The sequence below is a fragment of the Lontra canadensis genome, unplaced genomic scaffold, assembly GCF_010015895.1.
Source record: "Lontra canadensis isolate GAN:19392208 unplaced genomic scaffold, GSC_riverotter_1.0 scaffold166, whole genome shotgun sequence".
Classification (NCBI taxonomy): Eukaryota; Metazoa; Chordata; class Mammalia; order Carnivora; family Mustelidae; genus Lontra; species Lontra canadensis.
Genome location: NW_022631160.1, coordinates 658,754 through 675,705, shown reverse-complemented (window position 1 = coordinate 675,705; position 16,952 = coordinate 658,754). Strand labels below are relative to the sequence as shown.

The 16,952-nt window shown below is 37.5% G+C and overlaps 1 protein-coding gene across 2 annotated transcripts in view; it reads left to right on the top strand.

The window, feature by feature from the left end:
• The window catches only part of YIPF6 (Yip1 domain family member 6), a 26,188-nt gene extending 12,395 nt beyond the window's left edge, over nt 1-13,793 (top strand). The window contains exons 2-5 of one of the 2 annotated variants that reach the window (XM_032845575.1): nt 6,798-6,840; nt 9,506-9,631; nt 10,258-10,415; nt 12,795-13,793. In XM_032845575.1, the coding sequence (XP_032701466.1) occupies nt 6,798-6,840; nt 9,506-9,631; nt 10,258-10,415; nt 12,795-12,811 (344 nt within the window). In that variant the 3' untranslated portion in view covers nt 12,812-13,793. Of the gene's footprint in view, nt 1-6,797; nt 6,841-9,505; nt 9,632-10,257; nt 10,416-12,207; nt 12,473-12,794 lie in introns of those variants that run through there. The other variant, XM_032845574.1, reaches the window with a different exon arrangement.
• The last annotated feature ends 3,159 nt before the right edge of the window (nt 13,794-16,952 follow it).

The following is a 16,952-nucleotide window of genomic DNA, read 5'->3' as shown; positions in this document are numbered from 1 at the left end:
TTTAAATGTTTGGTAGCATTCCCCTGGAAACCATCTGGCCCTGGGCTCTTGTTTGTTGGGAGATTTTTGATAACTCCTTTAATCTCCTTACTGGTAATGGGTCTGCTCAGTTTTTCTATTTCTTCCTGGTTCAGTTTTGGCAGTTTATACATCTATAGGCATGCATCCATTTCTTCCAGATTGTCAAATTTGCTGGTGTATTGTTGCTCATAATATGTTCTTATAATTGTTTGTATTTCTTTGGTGTTGGTTGTGATCTCTCCTCTTTCATTCATGATTTTATTTATTTGGGTCCTTTCTCTTTTCTTTTTGTTAAGTCTGGCTGGGATTTATCAATCTTATTAATTCTTTCAAAGAACCAGCTCCTAGTTTTGTTGATTTGTTCTACTGTTCTTTTGGTTTCTATTTCATTGATTTCTGCTCTGATCTTTATTATTTCTCTTCTCCTGCTGGTTTAGGCTTTCTTTGCTGTTCTTTGTGCAGCTCCTTTAGGTATAGGATTAGGTTGTGTACTTGAGACTTTTCTTGTTTCTTGAGAAAGGCTTGTATCGCTACGTATTTTCTTCTCCAGACTGCCTTTGCTGTGTCCCACAGATTTTGAACAGTTGTGTTTTCGTTATCATTTGTTTCCATGAATTTTTTCAATTCTTCTTTAATTTCGTGGTTGAACCATTCATTCCTTAGTAGAATGTTCTTTAGCCTCTATGTATTTGTGTTCTTTCCAAATTTCCTCTTGTGATTGAGTTCTAGCTTCAGAGCATTGTGGTCTGAAAATATGCAGGGAATGATCCCAATCTTTTGATACCAGTTGAGACCTGATTTGTGACCCAGGATGTGATCTATTCTGGAGAATGTTCCATGTGCACTGGAGAGGAATGTGTATTCTGTTGCTTTGGGATGGAATGTTTTGAATATATCTGTGATGTCCATCTGGTCCAGTGTGTCATTTAAGGCCTTTATTTCCTTGTTGATCTTTTGCTTGGATGATCTATCCATTTCAATGAGGGGTCTGGTAAAGTCCCCTACTCTTATTTTATCATTGTCTATGTGTTTCTTTGATTTTGTTATTAATTGGTTTATATAGTTGGCTACTCCCATGTTAGGGGCATAGATATTTAAAATTGTTAGATATTCTTGTTGGACAGACACTTTGAGTATGATATAGTGTCCTTCCTTATTATACGGTTTGACTTAAAATCTTTAAATCTGTTTTTTTAAATCTTTAATCCTGCTTACAGGATTTTCTCTTTGTCACTAAGACTTACAAATTTTACTATTAGATGACGGGGTGTGGACCTATTCTTATTGATTTTGAGGGAGGTTCTCTGCACCTCCTGGATTTTGACGCTTGTTCCCTTTCCCATACTAGGAAAATTCTCTACAATAATTCGCTCCAATATACCTTCTGTTCCCTCCTCTTTCTTCTTCTTCTGGAATCCCAATTATTCTAATATTGTTTCACTTTATGGTATCACTTATCTCTCGAATTCTCCCCTCGTGGTCCAGTAGTTGTTTGTCTCTCTTTTGCTCAGCTTCTTTATTTTCTGTCATTTGGTCTTCTATATCACTAATTCTCTCTTCTGCCTCATTCATCCTAGCAGTAGGAGCCTCCATTTTTTTATTGTACCTCATTAATAGCTTTTTTGATTTCAGCTTGGTTAGATTTTAGTTCTTTTATTTATCCCCAGAAAGGGCTTTTATTTCTCCAGGCAGGGTTTTTCTAATATCTTCCATGCCTTTTTTGAGCCTGGCTAGCACCTTGAGAATCATTGTTCTGAACTCTAGTTCTGACTTATTACCAATGTCCATATTGATTAGGTCCCTAGCCATTGGTACTGCCTCTTGTTCTTTTTTTTTTTTGTGGTGAGTCTTTCTGCCTTGTCATTTTATCCAGATAAGAATATATGAACAAGAGAATAAAACACTAAAAGTGTGGCAGAGACCCCAGAAAAATGCATGCTAACCAAATCAGAAGAGATCCTAAAACTGGTGGTAGAAGAAAGGGGGAAAAATATAAAAATTAAAAAATAAAAACAAATTTTATATAAATATATATATATATATATTAGACTGGTGAATAGAACAGAGCCACCCACTTGATTTTGGTATCTTAGAAGAAACTACCTCCCAAAATTTTAAAGAAAGAAAAAGTTATATATGTGTATATATATCTATGTATAGATATATATACACACACAAATATAAGGGTATATATATCTATGTATAGATATATATACACACACAGACAAATATAAGAGTAAACACAATGAAGGGATGGCATGTGACTGTAAAGATGAAAATTTTAAAAAAAATTCTAAAAAAGGAATTGATAAAATAAGTTGGTTGGAAAAAGAAAAAAAAGAGGAAGGAATGTGCTCAGGCTGAAGACTAGAAGAAAGCCATGTGCTAGATTAGGGTATATTTTGATCTATTAGAAGAAATTGTATCCCAAAAATTTTTTAGAATAAAGAAAAATTATACGAAAAGTAAGGTTAAATACAGTGAAGGGATAAAAAATGACTATAATATTGAAGGTTTATAAAGATTGTTTTTAGAAAGTGATTGTTAAGATAAACTAGTTAAAAAACGCAAAAAGAGGAAAGAGGAGCAGTTAAAAAATAGAATAAGAAAAAAAATAAAATTAAAAGAAATTAACTTTGCAAGAGGAAAGGATTATGGGGGAAAAGCCATGAATTCTCTGTGTTGCTTTCCCCTAGCTCTGGAGTTCCGCTGTTCTCCTTGAGTCTCCTGTCAGCTTGGTCTTGCCTGGATATTCTTGCTAATCTTCTGGGGGAAGAGCCTGTTGCAGTGATTCTCAAATGTCTTTGCCCGAGGTGGAATTGCACCTCCTTGCCAGGGACTGGGCTAAGTGATCTGCTCAGGTTCACTCTCGGTAGCTTTTGTTCCCTGAACGCTTTCCATATTGCTCTGGAGGATGGGGATGAAAAAGGCGGCCTCCCAGTCTCCGGCCTGGAGGAGCTGGATCTTGGGGCCCCACTCCTCAGTGCGCCCTCAGAGATATGCAGTCAATCACTCCTGTCTCCCTGGTCTCCGGCCGCACTCCGAGCTCACCCGGTCTGTGACCGAGCATTTCTATCTCTGGTGCACGGCCCCTTTTGGAGTCTCCAAACTCAGCAGATTCCTGCCGCGCTGCTCCTCCCAGAGTAGGAAGGTAGTCTCCCCAGCTCTGCCACTTGTGTTGCCCTGCTTGAAGAGCAGTAGCCTGACTGTGTCTTGGATCATGGTTTAAGGTAATCTGATCTGAAAGCTCATTCTTCGGCTCTGACTCTGTAATTGGCTTCCCCACTCCAATACCTGGCAGCTCTGTCACACTCAGACACCCTCAATCTTTCTGTGACCCCATGGGACCTGAGAGCACACTGTCCCATGAGGGCTCCACCCCCACTTAGCCTCTGGAGTGATTTCCGTCAGTGGAGCAGACTTCCAAAAATTCTGATTTTGTGCTCCACTGCTCCACTGCTTTCCAGGAGCTGGACCCTCCTCTCGCAGCCTATCTTCCCTGTCACATCGGATTCCCTTCTCTGCACGTCCCACCTTTCAGAAATGGGTCAATTTTCTGTTCCTAGAATTGCTGCTCTTCTTCTCTTCTATCTTCTGTTGAGTTTTTAGGTGTTCGGAATGGTTTGATACCTCTCTAGCTGAACTCCTGGGATCTGATGTTGTTTCAGTCTGCTACTCCTCTGCCATCTTGCCTCTCTCTATAGATAGTATATCTCTATCTGCCACTGGAAAAAAATAGTTTTGGAAGCTATGAGCACATAGGGACTTTATTCAACCTGAGCTGACAATCTCCAAGGGAAAGGCAAAATGTTTCAATATTAAATTAGAATAACAGCCAATACCCATTAATATCCTTAAGGATTAACAAATTAATAGTATCTTTATTGACAGTTCTATTTACAGAACTATTACTTAGTCTGATGACTATGTTTTTTTGACCAAGAGGTCTATGAAAACAGTTTTTGCAATAAATTATGGTCTTATTTAGAATTTATTATTAAAATCATTAGACCTTTTATATTTGCTTTCATAGTACCCTTTATCAGAAAAATTGAATCAGTTGTTTGAGAATAGTGACAATGATGTTGTACATGAGTGTACCTTCTATTTGGGCAGCATTTCAGCTATAATGTAGGGATGCCAATATATGGCACATGGATGCAGCATCAGAATCTTTCTTAACATAGTACACGGTGGGTTAGAGCTGACATGATTTGGTACTACTGGTATGTTGTGGAAAGAGCATGGACAGATCTGGGTTTGAATCATGGTTCCATTACTACCAGTGATCTTGAATAAGACAGTTAACTTTTCTGAAGCTCAAGTTTCTTTCTCTGTTAAAGAGGAGATAATAACATATATTTGCTGGTGAGGCTTAGAGGTAATACATATCAACCACCTCGCACAGCATGTGACATTTGATAGTTGCACCATAAATGGTAACTGTTACTCTAGTGCCATGCCCTCCTACTACACACACATCTTTTTTAATGCTTAACAACAACCCTGTGAAGAAGGAATTATTGGTCCTGTTTTACAGATGAAGAAAATGAGTCTCAGAGAAGCTAAGAGTCTGGTCAGGATGACACAGGCAGGACTAGAACCCAGTTTTCAAGTTCATTTTCTTTCCATTCTACCACTAGTATCCCAGGTGTAAGGATACCCTTTCAACTGCTGCTGTGGCTCAGTCCAAAACGAGTTTGCTTTAGTGACAATGCAGAACCTGTGTGTTATTTTGCTTATTAGTGATGACGATTAGCTATGTCATGTGTTAAAGTCCATTTCCAGACCTTGTGGGGTTAGACAGATAGGCTGGCACAAAGGGTAAGTCAGTCATGGCCCAAATTTGTACTTCTGCCCTACCCTGTTAGCATAGCCCTTGGCAAAGTGTCAAGGAAAAAAATCATGACTTAAAAAAACCCACAATGCTCTATCACTTCACACCTAGTAGGATGGCCATTATCAAAGAAACAGAAATAACAGTTATTGGTGAGGATGTGGAGAAATTAGAACCCTTTTGCATTGCTAATGGGAATGTGAAATGGTGCAGCTGCTATGCAAAATGGCATGATGGTTCCTCAGAAAATTAAGCATAGAATTACTGTATGGTCCAGTTATTCCACTTCTAGGTGTATACCCAAAAATTGAAAGCAGGAACTCAAGCAGATATTTGTACAGCCATGTTCATAGCAGCCTTATTCACAATAGCCAAAAGGTGAATGGATGGATAGACAAGTTGTGATATATACACCATGACATATACCATATACTAATGGACTATGACTCAGTTTTAAAAAGGAGTAAAATTCTGATCCATGCTACAACATGGATGAGCTGTGAAGACACTGCGCTAAGTAAAATAAGCCAGTCACAAAAGGACATATTTTTTTTTCACTTATAGTAGGTTCCTAGAGTAGTTGAATTGATACAAAGTAAAATGATTGCTGGAGGTTAAGTGGGAAATAAGGTTGGAGTTTTAGCTTGGGAAGATGAAAAAGTTCTGGAGATGGATGATACAAGGTTTGTAAAACAGTGAATGTACCCAAAGCTTGTACACTTAGAAATGACTAAAATTGCAAATTTTGTGAGATATATATATATATATTTTTTTTTCTTATTTTAGTAGAATATACATATATTCTACTAAATAATTCTTACTTATTTAGTAGAATATATGTATATTCTACTAAAATAAGAAAATAGTTTTAATTATTACAGATTTTTATGAATTAAAAAGAACTTAAGTGTATTTTTTAAAAAGTGTATGAGTATCAGTTATACTTGAATTTACTTTTTAGTTGATAAGTTCAAAAATTTAACAAGAAAAACAGTATTTTATCAGAGTGTTAGGATTATGATTTTTCTTTATACCTTTTCCAAACTTTCCACAGTGGTGTCAAAATTACTTATATAATGTGGGAAAAAAATCTAAGTATGTACATATGCATACTTCTTTAAAGTTATGTACGTAAGAGGTGAAAGTTAGAAATGGTATATGTATCTTTTTTCAATTTCGTTGGGGAAGGTAATTTTGCTGTAAGCTGTATGTTACTGAACTGTTGGCTGATGAATTTACCTAACAGCTATTAATTGAGAACCACTGTGCTTAGACCTGATGTTGGCAGAGCTTTTATACTTTTCTAAAAGTTGCGTGTTATTTGCTAAGGTTTGACCTTATGAAATTACCAATATAGACTTGTTTTCTCACCTATACAAACAGCAGTTCCATACTAGTTCAGTGTAATGATTATGAAAGGGAAGCAGTGTGGCAGAGTGGAAAGAACTTTGGAGTAGGACTCAAAAGACCAAGGTTCTGGTCCCACTTCTATACCTAACTATTATATATACTTGGGGAAGTCACTTCCTTCTCAGCTTCATTTCTCATATTCTTGAGGTGAACCTGATTATATATTAATGTAGTCTCAGTTTGATGGAGTGACTTGGCTCTAGTCTTTCTGAGGATGGGGCACTGAAGTCTTTTGACCTCTGGCCCATTGGTCTTTATAGCATGTCGGAATATGGCTTAGTAGGTGGAAGAGGGGTGATTTGTGGTCTATGAAGTTAACAAAATTAAAAGGATATATGAAGAAGGGCATTCAGAATCGGGGGGCAGGGAGGGCAGGTAGAGGGGTAGGAGAGGTTGGGTAGGCTTGGGCAGACAGAAAGAGCCTTGATGTCTGAATTCGAAGAGTGGGAGAGGTAAATAATTGGAATAAAGATAGAAAATATTACATACTTGTTTCTTAACAGTCTTCTGTTTTTTTCTTGCCTTGTAGGGGATCTGTGGGGCCCTTTGATCCTTTGTGTGACACTTGCATTGTAAGTACTTATATTTCGTTCTTCTGCAATTTGAGATAGACCATACTTTCTTGTGTGGAGTTTCAAAATTGAGGGAAATTTTGAATATTTTATTTAGGATTTCTATGATATATTGTACTTCTTATGATTTCAATCTAAAAAGTCAAGTAGTTTTCCAGATCAATTCAAAGAGTGATAGAATTAAAGATGTGAAAATTACGCTCCTCTCTCTTTACCAATAACTTCTTAGCCTGTTTTAGCCATTTCTCTTGAAATGACATTTGTTTACTCTCATGCACCTCCCCATCAGTAAACTAAGTGAATTAAATATTTATAGGTTTAAGTACTGTTTATTTGTAAACCTAGTTCTTCTTAAATCTTAATAATATGAATGAGAATGAGAATAAATTAGGAAGAGTAGAAGTGTTCAAGTTCAAAGCAAGATCATACTTTAAAGTGTTAGGCTTTCCGTACACATTGTACGTAAAGGGAGAGGACAGGAGAGCATAATTCCATTGAAGAGGGGAATATAACCATTGGTAGTGTGGAAAAAATACTGCATTAGGATTCACTTCTGGGTTTTCATCCTGACTGTGCTATCACCAGAGCAATTTTGGACTACTTAGAACCAAAATGTGTATAATGATTTTTTTCCGATTTACAGAAAACTTTTAAATACCTTCTCTTTATTTTATCCTCATAGCAAGAATATTATTTTCTTTTTTTGACAAACAAGTTTAGGTTCAAAGAGATTGGGGACTGAACCGAGATCACACAATCAGTGGTAGACTTGGGATTCAACCTCAGGTTTCCTTGACTGCCCATTGTCTTCCTCTGTGATTATTTTACACCTCTTCCCACCTAACCCCTCTGGGTCTCCTTTTCCATATCTATAAAAGGAGATGGCTGAGGATCCCTTCTAGGCTTGACTTTTTATGATTCTAAATTGAACAAATTTCTTAATGGCTTCTCCGCCCATTTTTTTTAAAGATTTATTTATTTGACAGAGAGAGAGATCACAAGTAAGCAGAGAGGCAGGCAGAGAGAGAGGAGAGAGAGAGGGAAGCAGGCTCCCTGCTGAGCGGAAAGCCCGATGTGAGGCTTGATCCCAGGACCCTGAGATCATGACCTGAGCTGAAGGCAGAGGCTTAACCCACTGAGCCACCCAGGCACCCACTCAGCCCATTTTTTAATGTGAATTAAACATATGGTAATTTAGGCAGTAATGTAGAGTGCTGTTTCTTATGCCTTTAATAACCACATCAAGGGCAATACACCAATGCCTTGATGGACAGGTTTATATTAGAATGACTGAGCATATGCTTTTTTAGTTTTAAAAGATTTACATTAGACATTATGTAGTTTAGCCCAATTCATTTGCAGAGAGGAAAACTGGAGTCTCAAGACATCCAGTGATGTACTCTAGTTAACATACCTAATCACAAAACTTGGATCACTTTCTGGATCTCCTGCCTTTGAGGCCCATTAATGTTCTCCCTTCATACCAGGCCAAAGCAGTAGAGATTCCAGACAACAAGTGATCAGTGCCAGCGTTCCTTGCATCGGATTGTTAGGACTCAGAATGGAGTACGTACAGGTACAGAATACAGAAGCCTGCCCTGGCAAGCAGCATAGCAGGGCAAGACTTACTAAAAGAGGTTGTGAATTTGGTGTTACTGGAAAAAAATAACATTCAGTCCAAGTGTTCTAGTCCACAATTCAAAAGTTTATGTCTGTAAAATTCTTAGACAAAGAGAAGATATATCAGTGCCTGCTCAACTACTCCATTTTAAAGCAAAGTCTTTTAGTAATAATCTGTGTTTTGATTCAAAAAAATCAACTAGATAGGTTTATAGACTCTTTCCATTCTGAAATGTCAGAACTAGGGGTGCCTGGGTGCCTCAATCAGTTAAGTGTCTGCCTTGGGCTCAGCTTATGATCCCTGGGTCCTGGCATCTAGTCCCCGGTCGTGCTCCTTGCTCAGCAGGTAGCCTGTTTCTCCCTCTCCCTCTGCTCCCACCCCAGCTCATTTTTTTCTCTTTTGCTCTGTTCTCTCTCATATAAATAAAATCTTAAAAAATAATAAATAAATGTCAGAATTAAAGCCTTAACTGAAGGATTACAAATGTAAATGTATCTAAGGGGTAGAGAAGTAACCTAAATGTGTACATGATTTGGTGACCTGAAGCCTCTTGTGAAGGGACCTGCTGCTATGTCAGTCAAGTGCTCCCAGTTGTTGCCATGTAGGAATGTAGGCCCACTGTTAGAAATTCTTCAGGTTTTTCAAGAAAATCCAGAAATGCGTATTTTTAAGTGAAACCTCCCAATTTTAAAATATTGTCACTTGAATTTAAACCCATTTTAAATCTTCTACAGACTGATAACTCCATGTCTGTGAGCCACATTTGACCCTTCAGTTTATAACCTCTGCTTAACCAAAAACGTCTTCAGTAATCCATTTACACATCCCAGCAAGGCCAGATGTGGTGACCCATGCAGTCCTGAGGCATTTGGAATTGGAAATAAGGGAGCCTTGCCAGATATTTCTGACATCTTGCTTTCGTACAACCTATATATTATAGATCTTCAGGTGAGGTTTAGGACAGCTCCCTGATTCAAAGTTTGCTTTAACTTTACTACTGTAAATAAAAGATGAAGCAATTCTCATGCCATTTCCTTCTCACAGAATGCTTCAAAGAAGCTCTATAGATAGTGAAAAGGATGGAGGACCCCAGTTTGCAGAAGTGTTTGTCATTGTCTGGTTTGGTGCGGTTACCATCACCCTCAACTCAAAACTTCTTGGAGGAAACATGTGAGTATTATTAAAATGTACTTTTTGCCTTGCCAGGTAGCATATCTTAGACTTTTAAGGAAGTCTGGCTAGTTAGGTATTTAAAAAAAATGAAAATAAATGAGGGCTAAAGAGAAATTCTCTTAAACCCACCAAACAGAGATCACTTAGTTTAACTTACCTTAAGTTATCTAGGGTCTTATGATAAGCTTCAGATGCTCTCTCCAGCTCCTGAAATCATGTGGAGACTTTTTTTGTGTTGGAAGATTATATCCATTTTGTGGAGGAGATGGTCCATAGCTTCCAACAAATTCTCAACCAGGTCTTTAAACTAGAAAAGATTAAGAACCACTGTCTTAGAGGTTAAATGGGAGAAGGAAGTCTCTAGGAATTAGAGTAGATCATCTGGTACCCTAGGTGGTTGACTCTCAAGGAGTTTGAGAGGAAGGGAGAAAGAGTAGAGGGAGAGAAAAATTAAAGCTTATGCTTAATACAGAAGCATCCTTATAGAATCAATGTTAGGGTATAGGTATTATGTATTTGAAGGAAGGTAACAATCTACGATATATAGAAATCTGTGAAATAAACTGTATCATGATACAGATCAACTATATTTATGATCTTTAAAGATGTATGTTATTTTTTAGATCTTTTTTTCAGAGCCTCTGTGTGCTGGGTTACTGTATACTTCCCTTGACCGTGGCAATGCTGGTTTGCCGGTTGGTGCTTTTGGCCGAGCCAGGACCTATAAACTTCATGGTCCGTTTTTTTGTGGTGATCGTGATGTTTGCCTGGTCTATAGTAGGTAAGAATGTACTTATCTCTACAGTAGCAAAGCAGACAAAACCATGAGTTAGAGATGACAACCAGATGAGGTGCAGTGTAACTCCTGAGTCATATGAGAGTGATAGGATTCTTGCCAGTATCATCCACAGAACCCTCTTCTCCAAGTAGGCAATGATAGGGATGCTGTCCATCTTACCAGAGTTGGATATCTGGCCTTGTGAGATGTGGAGGGTCATATCCTTTCTTTTTTATTCTTAAATAATCGATAGGGTCAGGAAAGGAGATTACACTAGACCTAGCTCAGATTCTAGCATATAGGAGGCGTAGGTGACTTGAGAAATGACTTGGGCCTTTTCCTAACAAATTAATCATTATAAGAATAGTAGCCAGCATTTACAGATTGCTTATTCTAGGCCAAGCACTGTTGTGAGTGCTTTATATGTATTATCTCACTTAACCCTCACAACTCAAATAAAAAGTAGTATTATCAGTCCCATTTTTACATATGAAGAACAGACCCAGTGAGGTTAAAAAACTTGCCCTGGGACACATAACTAGTGAATAGGGGAATTATGTTTCAAACCCAAGCAGGTGACACACCTGTTTAGAACTGTATTATACCACCTCTCAGTATAGGTTGTTATGTATATTATCATGTAGTACTTTTCTGCTTCAGTAGAAAATTCTGCCAAAGATTAGGAAGAGCCTATGGTGGTGGCAGTGAATGCTATGTGATCATTGTTATTGCATTCCTAAAATTCTCTTAAAATTCTACCTTCAACTAGAACTGCTCACTGGCTTCTTACTTCATGGGATAGACAGACTGCCTAATATTTTTAAGTGCATTAACATACACATTTGCTCTGGAACATGGTTAAAATCCAAGAAGTAATCCAAAAATACAGTCTGAGAATGCCAGAATTAATATTATAAAGACTGTGTGTTAAGCTCGAGTGCTTTACCCATGGGAGAACTCCCTCATTCCCTCACTTAGGGTCTGATAACTTACCATACTTGTAGTTGTAAATATCTGGTGTCCAGGCTTATAGCTGTTGAGGAAGTAGAGTCTTAGAAGAGAGAGAGGCTCCTATAAACATTACATTTTCTAATTCAGCAGATAGTTCTTTGAGCACAAACTATGTTTCAGGCATTGTGCTAGGCACAGTCTCTATCCTCAGAGTTCATAACATAGTGGAGCAGCCAGACATGTAAACACTTAAGGGCAATAGGTGTCCCAGGTGGGAGATGGAAGTCTGTGCAGGGTATGGTGGGGACACAGAGGATGTATGTGGGCAGTTCTGCCTGCAATGGGAGGATATGTGATGATTACTCAGGAAAGATTGCCTGCAAAGGGTGATCAGATGTTTGAAAGGTTGAGTCTCATTTCCTAGGTGGACAAGAGGGATAACATCTAAAAGAGCCGATAGCTGAATAATGAAAACAATTACTCAAGAAGCACAGCAGTATGAGGCTATTTGCCATAGGAGCAACTCGCCTTAGACATTTTTCTCAGTGTATTCATCACAGGTCAGTAACTTCTCAGAAAAGGTTAGGAAGCCCCTTTTAGAAAGATTTTCATGTGAAATGGTTGACAACTTTCAGAGTTTAGTATTGGAAACAAGTAGCTCTCAACTGTCTGGAAAACTATGCCACAGAATGCGTTTTTCCCCAAAGGTCACAAATATAACTGAACATTTTGTGTAATTCTGTGTTCCAGACTATGCCAAGCACATTAAAGTATAGTAAATGTTAGTGGTTGTGACAATCTTATTATATTAAAGATTCCATTTTGTTTTGTTTGTTTTGTTTAGCCTCTACAGCTTTTCTTGCTGATAGCCAGCCTCCAAACCGCAAAGCCCTGGCCATTTATCCTGTTTTCTTGTTCTATTTTGTCATCAGTTGGATGATTCTCACATTCACTCCTCAGTAAATCAGGAAATGGAAATTAAAAACCAGTGAATTGAAAGCTCATCTGAAAGATGCAGTTCACCATGGAGCTTTCCCTCTGGCCCTCTTTTGTGTAATTTTGGAGGTATTTGGTATGTGAGGATATTAAAAGGGAGCCATAAAGCACCATCACTGCTTCTAAGGAACCGATGTTTGAAAGGCTGTCCTTTGCCTCTTGATGTTATTTCTTTAAAATATGTAGTATATGCAGTATAGTGCTGCCTTAAGGCATGATAGGGTCACTGTGGTCCATTCAAGTGACAGCCACTGATTTGGGAAACACATGGATACATCCTGCAAGTTGAGTGGAATTAACTGCTGTATTTTCAGTTTTGAGAATACTAGTTCAGGTGCGGCTCTTAAACACATTGCCTTATGACTATTAGAATATGCCTCTCTTTTCATAAATAGGAAGGGGTAGTCTGTCCATTTTGTTTTATTTCTTTCTTAGGCTTAAAAAGACAATGACAGAGGTTGGGAAGGGGCTTCATAATTGCAGAGGAGAAAACATGCATTAACCAGTATTCAGAATTTGACCAGAGAAAATTCTGCACTTGTTGCTTTCTAAAAAAGCGAAGGACAGGTAAAGAATCAGCTTCTTTAGTTGTTCTGTATGGTTCCCTTTCCACCATGCTTATTAACAGCACCTCATTGACACTCTAGTGTTTAATTTTGCTCCCTAGCTCTGAATATGCAAGCTGTTAGTAGTCAATATGTAATTTTCCTGTCATTGAAGCTCTTGGTGGACCAGTGCTTGAACTTATCCAAGTGGGAGACCTCAAAAATTTAGATTGGTAGGTGCTTAATGCATATTATCATTTGGGCACTTGTTTCTTCTTCAGGGTAGAATGAGGCATTTTGGACACAGCATAGCTCTAAGGAAGTCCTCGTTATTCTGTGTAGTCTGGGCTTTAACTAGAAGGTAAAGCTAAATCAGAAGCCTGCATTTAACCCCATGCACATGGAGGGATTTAGTGTTCTGATGGCTGGTTCACAGAACAGCTAGATGCTTAGAGCAGGATGTTGGATGCCATGGGTTTACAGCTGCCACCTCTTCATAGTGGTCTTAGCAGTTTTTTCATTAGATGTGCTTTTTGGGTTGGGGAATGGCAATTTATTTTCTTGGTTTTAGACTTTATTTGTAAAGCTGCTTAGCTCTTCTTTAGACAAGTACTTTTTTTTGCACATGTGCACCTACTTGTATTCTCAGCTATTTATACACACAAGTGTGACGGCTTTTCAGGGAGCAGAGTGTCTGGAAAGGCTGATTTGAAGCTAAACAGGGTTCCTTTAGGGTAATATGAACTACTGCCATCTATAAATTGCACATTGAAGAACTCTTAATAGACAAAAGATTAGGAGTCAGGCAGAAAACATTCATTGTATATACAGTTACTTATAAAGATAGGAATTTATTCCATGGTTTTTCTTTATCATGGAATCTAAATATTTATTCCTAAAGACTAGCTACACATGGATATATAATTTTAAAAACATATTTTGTCCATTCCCAGATTAACAAAGAACACTACTAGGACAAATGGGTTATTGGAGTTATCACTAAATTACTGAGCATTTCAAATTTGGTCCTCTCAATCCCAGTCTTCTCCAGAGGTTTTGGTTATTATATATTTGTATTCATTTCAATTTCTCTTCTAAATTTTAAAATAAACCTAGTGAGCACAAAGCCAATTTTTCAGTCTTGAATTGGTGAAGACAATATTTTGAAACTGGTTTTGATTTTGAAATTGGTCCTTAAGTTATCATCCATTTCCATCGTCTGAAATTTCCCAACCTTTACTGAAAACTTCTCTTTTCCAAAGTTATTTCATAATCTGTCCCAGTGGTTATAATGTAAAATTAAAGAAATGATCATGTTTCTCAAAAAATTGCCTGCCGAATTTTACTCAGGCTAAATATTTTGGTCAGAAATTTTTAAGGTTACAACAGGGGTGGCAGTTTTATGGGTAGGGAGGGGGGGAGGGGGTTATATTGGGTGTTAAGGCAGTTTGTTCTGTGTGTTAATCTCTTGCTCTTGGGTGATTTAAGGAATGGTTTCATTTGATTTAAATGAAGATGGGTAAAATGGAGATTATCTTTCTGAAAATGAATGGTCAGTTTTATGGTATAAATGATTATTTTCTTAATATATGCAAAAAAGTGCATTGCTCTCTGTGGCAGAAGACCTGATTACCTGGAAGTTGTAACCCTCAACACAGCTTTCCCTGGTTTGCTGCAAAGGCACATGGCTAATTATAGAAAGAAAGACTAGAAGAGAAAGGGATTTTAACAAAGGAAACCCTGTTCTAGGAATTGGGAAGTTTCATGCTTTAGATGAAACTCAAGTGTGTGAGCTTCATTACCAAATATACTGCATCCTTGCCCAATGTGGTGCATCACTGTCATGGGTTGTCATTTGCTGCCCCTACTTCTGAGACTGAGCCTCTGTTGTAACATTCTTTAGCAATAGGAAGGTGAAGACTGGATATAATTGCTCTTCAGATTATAAAAACTCAACTGATGCAAACGTATTAGAATGTGCAGTGTAGTCTTAAATGTCAACCATTAATTTTCAAGTCTTTTGCCTCTTGGGAGTCTTATTACATGAATTGAATAGGATCTTTTTATTGTAATGGATTTTTCTGTTGTTGGGCAAGGTGGGCTTGTCACAGGACATAGGACCAGTCAGCATTTTACTGTTTACTAAATTTATCTTTTTATAAAGTATCTCCTAGATGTGATTAGAAGGTTACCAAGCCTATATTTAAAGATTTAATTGTATACTTCTTATAATCTAACTACTTATTACACCTGGACTTCCTGAAGATGAAAATGAAAATCTCCTGTCATTTCAAGTCCTTGGGTGACATCAAGTCATTGGAATTTATCTACATGCTATAATGATATGATCAGACATCCATTGCATGAGCTGTTTTATTCCAGAGTAAAATACTGAAATTGTTATTCTTAATTAGACTGTTAATTTCTGAGACAGTTTGGATAGAGATAAATCTGTGAATGTTAATTCATGTATGTAAATTAGAAATACTTTTCTAGCTTCTGTGGGCTTTTATTGAAAATAAAGAATTTCTAGGGATTTACTCAGGCCATAAGATGGCTAAGTAATAATAATGACAATAATATTACTACTAATAATGGCTAATATTTATTGGGCACTTACATTGTGCCAGGCAATATTCTATTTTTTTAAGAATTTTTATAACAGCTTTGTTGAGATATACTTTACCATAAAATTCATCCTTTTAAAGTGATGTACAATTAAGTGATTTTTTCAGTATATTCACATGATTGTGTATTATCACCACTAGCTCATTTTAGAACATTTTCATCACCTCCCAGTAAAATCCCATATCCAGTAGCATCACTTCTTTTCCCCTTCTCCCCAGCCTCTGGCAACCACCAGTCTGCTTTCTGTCTCTATTGATTTGGCCAGGCACTATTCTTAAGTGCTTTTTATGTATCTCCTCTACTCCATAACAAAAAGTGCTACAATTCTTATTTTACAAGTAGAAAATTGAGTCACAGAAAGGTTAAGTAAATTGCCCAAGGTCACACAGTAAATTGATTTAAAATAGGAAAACACTAAATGGGAGCATAGTAGGACACAGTTTTGAATTGCATTGTTATGTACATGAAATAAATATACCCTTTTCCCAGGGTATGGGTATGCTCCCTGTAATTAGCCATTACACCCTACAACTGACTGGAGATAGATAACTCTCATTCTTTTTTTTTCCCCTGAGTAATAGAACACTATATTAGCATCTGAGAAAAACACAAGAGCAGTTGTACATTGGAAAGAGTTAGGTTTCCTGCCTTCCCCCACCTTCAGCTCCTTTTGTCTCCTTTCCCCCACCTGACACATGCACACACGCACGATCCTCTTCTTTTTCCCAAAGTCTTAAGAGTCAACCAACTTCTGCCTCTTTCATTTTAATTCTCCCAGAGGGAAGATTAGTGCATCAAAATTTAACCTGTTTATTCAGGTGCTTATAGTCAGGGGATGCATCTAGTCACTTATAATACCAGTTATATTTCTAAGCCCTCAGAGAGCAGTAGTGTGAGAATAAAATTCTTTTTTAATTGGGTTAAACTAGGTGGGGGAAATAACAGAGTAAGGGCTTTGCTTTAATGAAGTCAATGGTTCCACCTGGTAGGAAGTAACCACATGCTACTCTTGTTCACTCTGTTCTGTTTATTTCAGAGCCTTTGTGCTCTGTGCCATCACTGCTGGTAATTTCTTGGTTCTCTTCAGTACTCCATTTTAATCCTGATCTTTCCTGTAAATAATGAACCTATGGAAAGAGTAAATCTGTAAGATGATTTGTGAATGTTAAACTTGCAAATAAAAACACTGGAAAAGGAGATTTTGTACATGTCCATTCTTGAGCTGAAAGACACAGAGATATTTGCTACATACTGTTTTCAGATGTAATATATTGTCATCAGACAGTACCGAATGCTGTGTAGGATTGGACAGGCAGTAATTTTAAATCACATTTACTGAGCAAGTAATATACACCAGGCTATTATGTTAGCTACTTTATAACAGTATCTCTTCTAATCACAGCAGCCTTTTAAAGTTTTG